Genomic DNA, 10,737 nt, shown 5'->3' with positions numbered 1-10,737 from the left:
AGAAATATACCTTTGTTTTGCCTCAGAAAAATAACACGTATTGCACTGTAAAAGTTTATAAAATTGGTGCAACAAAACATTGTTGTTATGTTACAATGCCAGTTCAGAAAGTTCAGTAACTAATGGATGCAGAAGGGGATGGGAGGGTGCCTATGTACACATGTGGTACTGTAAAAGCTATCTGATTTAATTAATATAGTATGTAGATTATAAATCTACACAAACCAAGATTCAGATATTTTCTTAAATCTGAATTAATACTATCAGCTCACTTCATCTGCTGAGGTCAACAATTGAACTTGACACACTGGCTTTAAGTTTTTTTGATATATGCAAAGTAAATTTCCTCCCCCAGCTTTTCAGTCCAGAAGTGACAGTATACTACAGGCAAGGTATTCCTTCCATCTTCAACATTCATGGAGTGACATGTGATGTGGTTAACTGGGGTTTTAATTTGTATCAGCATGCAATGCAAACGGCCCCCAAAGTCAATGACCACATGCCGTTATAAGTGACTACTTTAAAAAATAAAATGGCCCTTCTTGGAAGACTAGAGCAAAACATCCAGCTACAGTTATAAGAAGCCTTATAAAAACATTTTAGCTCCTTATGAATGACACCTCAATAAAAATAAAAGTAGCCCCCGAATAAGAAGCAGCTCTGATAAAGAGGAAAAATATAACTTAAATATATTGGAAACCAATGGGAATACAGGTTCAAAAATAATTAGATTTTCATGACTACCTAGGATTAGGCTTATAATGCATTCTAGTATTTCAAGTTTACCACTAGTTACTAAATACCAATTTACAAATAACATGTTTATTGTTCCTTTATCAAAAGAGAAAGTTCTAGCTTCAATTCTATTGTGGGGAGGGCACTAGAAAGTACAAAGATTCAAACAGTTCCATACAAATATCACATTTTTCAAATGGAAGAACTCCCAACTGGACCAGAAGTTCCAATTACTAATATATTTTTCATTGAAACAATTTTTAAAAAGTACAAATACATGGCATTAAGGTTCAGGACCTAATATAGGCCTGATAATCAAGTCCTTGTTTTCTGGAAGAAAGGCCTCAAGTCCCAATCAATTTCCAGTAACAATGTTTTTACACATCAACTTAATAAGGGGTTTTAATTTCCTTCATATTTTTGTTTTCAGCATTCTAGTCTTAAAGGCTAGATTAGAAATTAGTTCAATTCCCCAGAAGGCAAATTTCTTTCCTTTACAGTATGAAAGAATCCAGAAAGACCTCTTCCCCAAGCAGATTCCCAATCTCTAATCTGTGCTTAAAATGAATCTTTTTCAATATAATGTAAAAGGTAACTTAGGTAAAATGTGCTCATTAACATTAAAAACTAGCTGTTAGGAAGACTTAACTAGCTGTATAATTTAAGGTTTAAAACATAAATATTTGCAGCTTGATCTCCTGTTGACAATGATTGTCGGAGCCTATAATTCAACATTTATAAATTCCCATTCATACACGCCAAACACACCATTATCACACAACTTACTCATGTCTTGAGAGAATCTTCTTAAAATTCTTTGGCCTCCCAGTCAATTCCAAGTTTGAGCAACTTTTAACTCAAACTTCACTCTCAGATTAACAAGTTTTCCACCCATACATTAATGCTTGTCCTAATCTTTCATGTTGTACTGCCAAAATCTGAAACCTACCTCAAAGAGATCACCAGGTAAAAGAAAATTATCAAAATATTCATGAAGGGGGTTATTTCAAAATAGAACATGGGAGGTTGGAATTCAAGATTCCCTATTGGGATCATACTTTATTTTACTGAAATGAACTCCTAATGTTAATAAAAATCCTATTGTTGGATTCTTTCATACTCTCTGGCAAATGGCCAAAGAACCTACAGAACAGTTTTGGAGTACACACCCTTTTTCATACAAAGTGCCCCTATAGGCACATCAGGATAGCTGCAATTCACTTGAGGCCTCACCTGTAGAAGAGGCTGTCACAGGGACAGCCAGGACAACCACTAGTTTGTGGAGATCCCTGAGAAAGTAGGATTTTTAAAATCTGGACTGTACTGAAGTTCCCCAGCCTTCTTCACTGTATTCACAGGAAGCTGCAACTGACTTGCCAGAACTCACGCCATCTCTCATTCTAGATTTGCTGTATAATAGCTATGGCTTTGGAATCTCACAAGTGATGTCCCATACAACTTGAAGGAATGATTACGTCTCCTAATTCTAGTTTTGCAATTTCCAAATCTCAGTTATAGTTCTTTATTCAGCTAAGTAGCCACATGGACACCAACCATTTAAGAGAAAAGGTTCTCCCCAAAGATAATATTACAGTTAAGAAGTAACTGTACCATAACAGGCAAAAAAAAAAAAAAAAAAGAAAAAAAAATTAAAAAATAATGTAACTGATGGTTGGTATTTGAAATAAAAATGTGTTTTAAAAATAAAAACTTCTTGGTTTATTTATTGCAAAATCAAGAAAGAGAGCTGTGAATTTACTATATTCATTCAAAATAAATAACTTAATGTGAAATACAGATTCTGGCATAGGTATAAGATATGAAAATCATAATGAATGGATTGAACCTGCATGTTTCATTTGCTCACAAACTTGCACACACTATTATTCTGCAAAAAAGACAATTGCAGCAAAGAAAATAAAAACTGCCTTTTTGCAAACAAGCCTAAAAATATTCCTCTGACGAGGCCAAAATAAACATGCATGTATATGTATAAAGTGTTACTGTTCAACACAAATGCTATTTCTAGAAAAATATAACTGCATAGGTTAAAAAAGAACAAAAACCAAAAACAATGTGCAACATCTTAAGCCATTAAAGCACCAAAATAAAAAAAAAATAAACACCAAAATCACTGTTTTTATGACAATTAACACAAAATATTGATCAAAACTCAGGAAGTAAATACCTGGACTGATACAATGTTGGGCTAATTTTTCTTCAATTTAAATGTCTTTTTTCATCTCTAAAGAAATCTTAAAGTGCTAACTTTATATAAAGCAGGCAAATTGTTCAAGTAATTTGCTATTAAGCCAATTTTTATAGAGCTAAATAAAAAAGGAAAAGTAAACTAAAGTGAAGACAGACACGGAGAAAAAAATGACAAGTTGTAAATGGACAAAGCAATAGAATGCTATTATATCATCATGGCCTTCTCGTTTCAATTGAACATATAAGCTAAATAGATTTAGGTATCTGCTGGTTTTTAGTACACTAACTCCCTTGGATTTGCTAAAATTTATACAACAATCAATAGGTATATATGAAGTCCTAAGGAAAAGGATGCCTCTTAAAAATCAATACTCGACACTAATTAAAGCAATCTTAAAAGGTTTTTCTACTATTATAAATGAATATAAAAATTAATAGCTCTTACAAACTATGAACTGGAACCTTGTCCCAATCTTTAATTACTCCTGCCCTTTAGCTGCTTTTTCAAGGAAATACACATTAACCAAATGGCGATTGAGGTGTTTGCTGTAATCTTTTTCTTTCCTAAAAGAACGATCACAGAAGATGCAAACAAAATCTCCCCCAGTCCCTTTGCCTGCCAAGGCTTCTTTTGCATCTTTTGTACTAGCTTCTTGGGAACTGGACGAGCCCCATGCAATCCAGAATCATCACTACCCTCTGACATGTTGTCACTTAGGTCACTTCTGTCATGACTGTGGATACCTTCATCTTCATCAATTTCCTGAGACTCATTTACTGCCACAGTAACAGGAGGTGAAGCCAGCACAGTCTGGGACACTGCTTCATGTTCGTCTACTGGTGGGGGAAGAAGCAATGGTGAAACTGGTTCTCCAACTGCTGAGTCTTTATCAGGGAGATTCTCTGCTGGGTTATGATCAGTGTCCATTTCCGCTTCACAAAGCATAGCTGAGTCAGTCTGATGCTTATCAGCTACAGTTTCACCCCCTGGCATATTCAACTTTTGTCCAGAAGATGAAACACTAGTACTAGATTCCTTGGTACAGGAATCGGCTACACGCTTCTCTGCTTCTTCTGTTCCTACTTTCAGAAAAGGATCTTCTTTGTTTCCTTCACCTTCTGAGAGTAATTTTTGATCTTCTGACTCCTCCTCTCTTAAGTCTTCCTTTGGCAGTGGTGTTGATGATGCCAAAAGTTCCTGTGTGCTTTTATTTTCCTTTAGAATCTGGCTATCTTTAACAGGCACTAAGCCTACTTCAATAAGGACTTGCTCCTTACGTGTCATTTCACTCTGCATATTGGACCTTTCCTTTCTGTTATCTTTTCGGGGAGAAGTCCTTTTGGGAATTGGCTCATTGTGAAGAGGAGGATCTATGGGAGGAGACAGCTCCATCTGAGCAGTCTCCTTCTGAACAACTTCCATCTGAACAGACTCCATGTTAACAGGCCCCATCTGAACAGGTTCCATGGGTAGAGGCAACTCTATCTGCAGAGGCCCCTTCTGAACATCCTCTGTAAGAGGAGATTCCATAGGAGAGGGCAGCTCCATCTCAGCAGGCCCCTTCTGAACCTCTTCCATATGAGCAGACTCCACAGGAGGGGGCAGCTCCACGTGAGAAGGCCCCTTGTGAACAACCTCCTCCATGTGGACAGTCTCCATAGGAGGAATCAGCTCCATGTGAGCAGACTCCTGGTGAACCACTTCCACCTGAGCAGGCTCTACTTGAACAAGCCCCTTCTGAACACCTCCATGTGAGCTGGCTCTACTTGAACAGGTTTCATGGGTAGAGGCAACTCTATCTGCAGAGGCCCCTTCTGAACATCTTGAACAGGCCCCTTCTGACTAGTCTCCTTTTGAACAGGTTCCTTCTGAGAGGTGTCTTTCTGAGAAGGCTTGCTGCTTTTTTTACTTTGTTTATTTTTTAGGGTTTTCTTCTTGGTATTTTTTTTTTCACGCAGTTATTTTGTTTTTTATTCTCCTCCTTATTCTCCTCCACTTTGTTATCACCCTTTGGTACTTCCTGGCTATTTTTGGATTTACCTTCTATCTTCCTTTTCTTTTTTGTCATAGATTCCTCATCATTCACAGGATCATGCATGGAATGGGCTTCAGTTTCCATCTTCCTTTTGCTTTTCTTGGCTTTACAGGATTTTTCTGAATTATTTCTTGTATGCACATCCAGGTCTTTAGCTTCTGTTGCTGACTTGCGAGTTCTGGTAGTGACCTGAATCACTGAAACATTGCTAAAAGGTTTTTTCTCTTTTGAAACATTATCTTTTTTCTCCACTTTTACAGACCTCTCATTTTTCTTTCCAGCTACATCCCCTTTTATTTTCGTTTGCTCTGTTTCTGTTTTTTCATTGATAGTACTGTTATCAAGTAAGTCAGCCTCTCGCTTTTTGGTTTTCTTTAATTTCACTTTTGACACATCCATTGTTTTATTAGGACAAGTAGGATGCTTAGATTTGAAATGATACTGTAGATTACACTTTTTGGAAGCTGCATAGTCGCATACAGGGCAATTAAACTGCCATGGGTTCACATGTAGCTCTATATGTTTTTTGAAGTTGCTTCTATCTGCTGTTTTGTAGTCACAGTGGGGGCAATTAAGAGGTTTAGGCCCATTGTGAACCTGTCTTGCATGGCGGGTTACTTCATGTTGATTAGAGGCCACATAACTGCACTGATCACATTTAAATGGCTTCTCACCTGAATGAGTACGCATATGTCTAGTTAGATGAGTCTTCTGAGAACTTGAATAAGGACAAAGTTTACATTTATATGGGCGTTCTCCTGTATGAGTTGGAACGTGCTGAACGTAATTGTTTTTTCTGTCTGAAAAATAGTTGCATTTACCACATGTGTATACTTTCCTTGGAAAATGGTTTCTTAAGTGTTTCCTCCAGTGATACTCGCTTACTGTTGTGTAAGTGCAAATGATGCACTTGTAGACTCGCTCGTTATCTCCAGCTCTTGTGTGGTGTTTCAGGTGCGCAGTATAGTGATCATATCTATTGGTATTGTAGCCACAGCGGTCACAGCGAATGGGGCCCTTAGAGAAATCTCCCTCTTCAGCAGTGGAAGAGCCAGATTCTCTGGCTTTTGCTTGCTTCTCTGCACTTTCTTCCACAAAAAACTTCTTGGCACTATGAACTCTGATATGATGCACAAATTGTTCTTCAGATTCTGCTTCATATTGACATGGCTTACAGCGAAAGGGTTTGGTCTTCAAGTTCTTGCATTTGTCCTCTGCTCCAGGTGTTTCATTAGGAAGATCTTTATTTGAGCTGTAAATTTCTGGGGCAGCTGATGCCTCAAATACAGGCTGTGGTTCTACAACATTGACTTCCAAACTTCTCAGTTCCATGTTTTCGAGTCCATTAGGTTCACCTTTTATTTCAGGAGATTCCTCAAGTCCTTCTCCATCGCTATCTGAAAAGTTGTTATCCCCAACAGGCATCAATTCTGCCATCTGTCTTTCTTCACCAACCAGGTAATCACAGCAGCTGCCATTCACTTCCCCAGTTAAGGCCACGTTTGCTAGCATGATAAGCTGAGGAGCAGCCAGTTCAGCTTTGGAGAGGTCATGCAAGTCATACATGTCGTTGGACAAGGCCACGCCAATGTTGCCACTGCCAGTGAACAGCCCTCCTCCTCCAGAAGACTGCCCCATCACCTGGGTAGCCATAACTGTATTCGGTCTTCCTCAGAGGGGGGGAACTGGCTACCCGGCGTCGCCACCCCTCCGCCAACTACTTTTCTTTGTTGTTGGAGCTTTAGGAGAGGGTGGGGAGGGGTGGAAAAAGTTGGGCGCTTGGGCTGTCGAGGCCCTTAAAGACCAGGAGCAGGGCTGCAGAAAGTGCTCAGGCCGCCAGCCCTAGCCCAGCCGTCCGGGCTGCCACCGCGGTCTGGGGCCAGAAGCCTAGGCGGCGCTTGGCCTGCTGCTGCGCCGGGAGCTCGTGGGAACCGCACATTCCAACACAGGACTCTGTGCCGCACCAGCCTGCGCCACCGCCCCCCCCCCCCCCCCCCCCCCCCGCCTGCGGCGTGAATTTTCTTAATAATTTGAATTAAATTACTTCCAAGATTCTCCATAGTCAGATGAATACTGATGGAAGGATTGGAACAAAGTTGAACACTCTAGAAGCCACTGTAATGAATAATACAAATGAGCCCTCTGCTCTATGGTTTGAGGAAAGGCTTAAATGCCACGCCAATTAAATGTGTCTGTGTTACTGTGGTCAAACACAATGCTTCCCACTAAAATTGGGAAAAGGTTAAAAATCTTCTGATGAGTGTTTTGCAGAGTAATGACAATAACCTGGGTCTTTTTGAGTCAGTTAAATGACTTCAATCCTGGAGAAATACTGAAGCATTCTGCATGGTATATTATTGGACTGTTATCTTTGCTATTAATCCTCTTTTGTATTGTGACAATATGATGTCATGCTCTCAGAACAAGAATCCAGGAATTCAAGATAACAACTCATCACCTACTCTTTCAAAGAAAAAAGGGGGAATATGTAGGAGCCACCTATGCACTCACCTTTAAGTCCTGACTAAAGAGGAACTGGACTGGTGTTGTACCTATTGCAATGCAAGTGGACTCGTGTCTGCTCAGATAGAAAGGTGCAGCTCAGGGAATGGGCATTGCCCAACTGGAGTGGGCTGCCTCCTTGTTCCTTGGTAATCCTACTCTTTACCCTTTTTTGGACAGAATGTTCCATGGAACCTCCCCTTGTGTGTTCCAGTGCCTCTCTCTCTTTCCACAGACCTTAAGGTCGCAGAGTCGTCCCTGGGTTTTGGAAAGGTACTTCTGTGGGCTTGCATGCTTTCTTCACCATTTTCTTAAGTTATTGAAGTAGTCAGATTTTGTGAACCCAATATACGTCACCAGCTTGGATAGATGGTGATAAAGAAGAAGTAATTAGGGTCAGAGCATGTCATGAGGAGATTGATGCCTTTATGGAAAGAAGGGAGAAAAATGAGTCTCTTTGCATACATGGACCAAGGAAGGCCATGTGAGGACAAGACTGGCATGAGTGCTCCACCCCAGGACACAACCATGCTGGCACCTGGATCTTTGTCTTCTGGTTTTGAGAAGTGTGAGAAATAAATTTATGATGTTTAATCCATCCAATCTGTGGTGTTATTGTAGCAGTCCAAACTGAACAAGACATTACCACTCATGGGGGAATCATTTTTTGCCTTCTTTTGTCTTTCTAAATCAGATACTGTATTTCACCTTAAGGAAAAATCAAGTGATAGGCTACTGAATAGTCAAGGAGATTATCAGTAAATAAAAACAGTACAACAATCCATATGAAGTGTCATGATGTATTGAGAATATAAAATCACATCAGCAAATACTTTCTGGCATTAGATATGGATTAAAGCAATTCCTTACCATCACAACAATCAAAAGATCAGCAGTAGTCTCAAACCAGAGAGCTCTCCCAGGGCTCCCCATTGCTTCCAATACAGAATCATAGATTTCCTTTAGTTATTGTCTCAAAAAAGATTCTGTCTAAATAGGATTCGTAGAAACTGGCTAATAATCATTTATCTTGAGTTGTGTTTCCTATGGTTATGGGTTTCTTTCTACTTTGGTATTGAGGTCTCCCTATTGAGAGTGGCCAAAAGCTGTGATAGTCACTGTCTTCACAGGATGGATGAGGGCAGGAGGGAGTCTAAAGCTCAGGTATGTGTGTCAGGTGAGATGATGAGGATGGGAAACAAAATCCATGAAACCAAGAGCCGATTCTTTCCATGTTCCAGAGAGGAGAGGAGTGCAGTCAGGACACAGAGAGGAATGGCAGAGGTGACAGGGAGCTTGAAAATGTGTGTGGGGGAGAGGGAGGAAGAGAGGGAGAGGAGGGCAGAGAGAAAGCAGGATGGGTAGAAGGGGAGAGAGAGCAAGAGAGAGGGAAAAATGCCCACTGGGATTATCCTAGAATCAAGGCCCATGTGTCTTTTCCCCTAGGATTTCCCATAGGGGTTGCTGATTGGGTAGTTTCAAGATAAAATGTGAGCAGAGGATGGCTCTGGTGTTGATCATTAGGTTCTGTTGTGGTCAGAAGCTGTGTGTGGTTTGGGTTTGAACTGTTTTCCTGAATATTTGGCTTTAAGGAGAACTTTAGCATCATCGGTTACCGTGTCAAGGAGATAAAGTTGCAAATAATATATTTTATTATAGTAAAGAGCTGCACCAAGGAGGCCTCCACCATGTATAAAAAAATTCTTCAAATATCTCAATAACATTTCCCCTATTGTTTCTTCCTTCTCAGTTTCCAACAAAGTTGGAGATTTAATGATTTCTTTGAGTTGTTCTTCTGGCACTTGCAAATGCTTAGCCAAAGTTTTCAGGGATGCATCATCAACTCCAAAAAGGACTCGATACTGGTTTAAACTCGCCTTCAGCTTCTCCACCTCATTGTTACTGAAGAAGATCTTGAAAGGTGTGAAGGCAGATACTCCAGCATTGAAGGCTTCTAGCCAGATATACTGCATCTGAGAATCCCGTTTCCTTTCAATGTCTGCCTCCATAAAGTTAGGCAAGGAAAACTTAAAAATGTGGCGCTTTTGAGCAGGGAGATCTTTTATTAAGGTGTCCATCATGATTGGGAAATCATACTCAGATAAATTGTTGTTGGAAATTAAGAATACCTGTGGTTCCTCAATGTTATTCTTCTTCAGATTTCTCACACAGTCCTCTCGGATCTGCTGCAGGACGTTTTGTCTGTCAAAGGTAGTTGGCTTAGACATTTCTTCATTTCGTAAATCAGAATCCACCTTGGTTCTTACAAAGTAGAAATTCTTCTTCGTAGTTTTGATTGCCTTGGCCAAGTCTAGGTCAATTTTCTTGAATCGTGTAGCAGAAACAATAATGAAGAAGTCATACTCCCTAAATTTTACTTTGTTCAGATAATCTTTTGGCTCTAAATTAGTGGCTCCAATTGTAGGCAGCTCCCAGATTCTCACATTGGGAAAGTTTGGGTGTTTGTATGCAGTTCTCTCCATGGTCATCTCCACCACCCCAACAGGAGCTGCATCTTTTTCTTCATGTCCAACCCCTCTCAGGGCATTGATGAAACTGGACTTCCCTGCTCCAGACTCCCCTGTCACAGCAATGTCCAGTTGGGTATTGTCAATTTCTTTTAAAGCATACCTGATTGTAGAATTTGCCTCCTGAATGTTCCCTTTTCGTAGGAGTGACACTATCAAACTGAAGGTGTTTTGAGAGATGATTGTGCTTCCCATCTCGAAGTTGTTAAAATACGAAGTAAATCTAGGGACCAAATCTTGGTGTTGAGCATGATTAGGAGTAGCAGAGAACAACTGACCCATGACTGCAAGCAAGCAAAGTAACTGAAAGAAAGAGGGAAGAATAAAGTCGAAAGGGTTATTACACCAGAGAACATCTTACAGCTTTGATCTTACCAAAAGTGCTGTAAACTCAGGGCCATTATGTCCTTAGTTATGTCCTGAGCTGCTTCAGTTGTATAAGTCTGCTTTTTCTTGTTTAAATTCTTTATTAGGGAAAGGTTGAAACTGAAACAAAGTTAGGGAAAACATCATAAAAAACTGCATGTGTTTTTAACTAGCTTCAATCCTAATTCACCTAATCCTTAGCAGGACTCTAAAGCCAACCCAAGATATCATCATTCAGTATATTTCTCCTAATTATCAGGAATTTTTATTAACTTAAGTTCAATAAAATTACCAAACTGAAGTAACAATAATTCTTCATTGTCCTCAATTCTTAATCAGATCAAAATTCCCCGACAGCC

The 10,737-nt window shown here is 39.7% G+C and overlaps 2 protein-coding genes across 2 annotated transcripts; both read right to left on the bottom strand.

Annotated features, from left to right (window-relative positions):
• Window positions 1–3,103: 3,103 nt before the first annotated feature.
• On the bottom strand, window positions 3,104–6,645 carry LOC308645407 (RE1-silencing transcription factor-like). Its single transcript, XM_081287511.1, is given in 4 exon segments — window positions 3,104–3,601; window positions 3,604–4,692; window positions 4,695–4,896; window positions 4,899–6,645. Coding segments are annotated over 4 exon segments (3,204 nt in total). The 5' UTR covers window positions 6,636–6,645; the 3' UTR covers window positions 3,104–3,425.
• Window positions 6,646–9,004: 2,359 nt separating this feature from the next.
• On the bottom strand, window positions 9,005–10,207 carry LOC308653815 (interferon-inducible GTPase 1-like; the record flags this gene model as incomplete). The annotated part of the gene is made up of 1 exon (XM_081302535.1): window positions 9,005–10,207. One exon carries the CDS (start codon window positions 10,205–10,207, stop codon window positions 9,005–9,007), a length of 1,203 nt encoding a protein of 400 aa, XP_081158661.1.
• Between the last annotated feature and the right edge of the window lie 530 nt (window positions 10,208–10,737).

Source organism: Spermophilus citellus (assembly GCF_964194105.1).
Source record: "Spermophilus citellus genome assembly, chromosome: 1".
In the NCBI taxonomy this organism is placed as follows: domain Eukaryota; kingdom Metazoa; phylum Chordata; class Mammalia; order Rodentia; family Sciuridae; genus Spermophilus; species Spermophilus citellus.
Note: the sequence above shows the minus strand (reverse complement) of the source record. Positions and strands in the feature narration are given on the sequence as shown.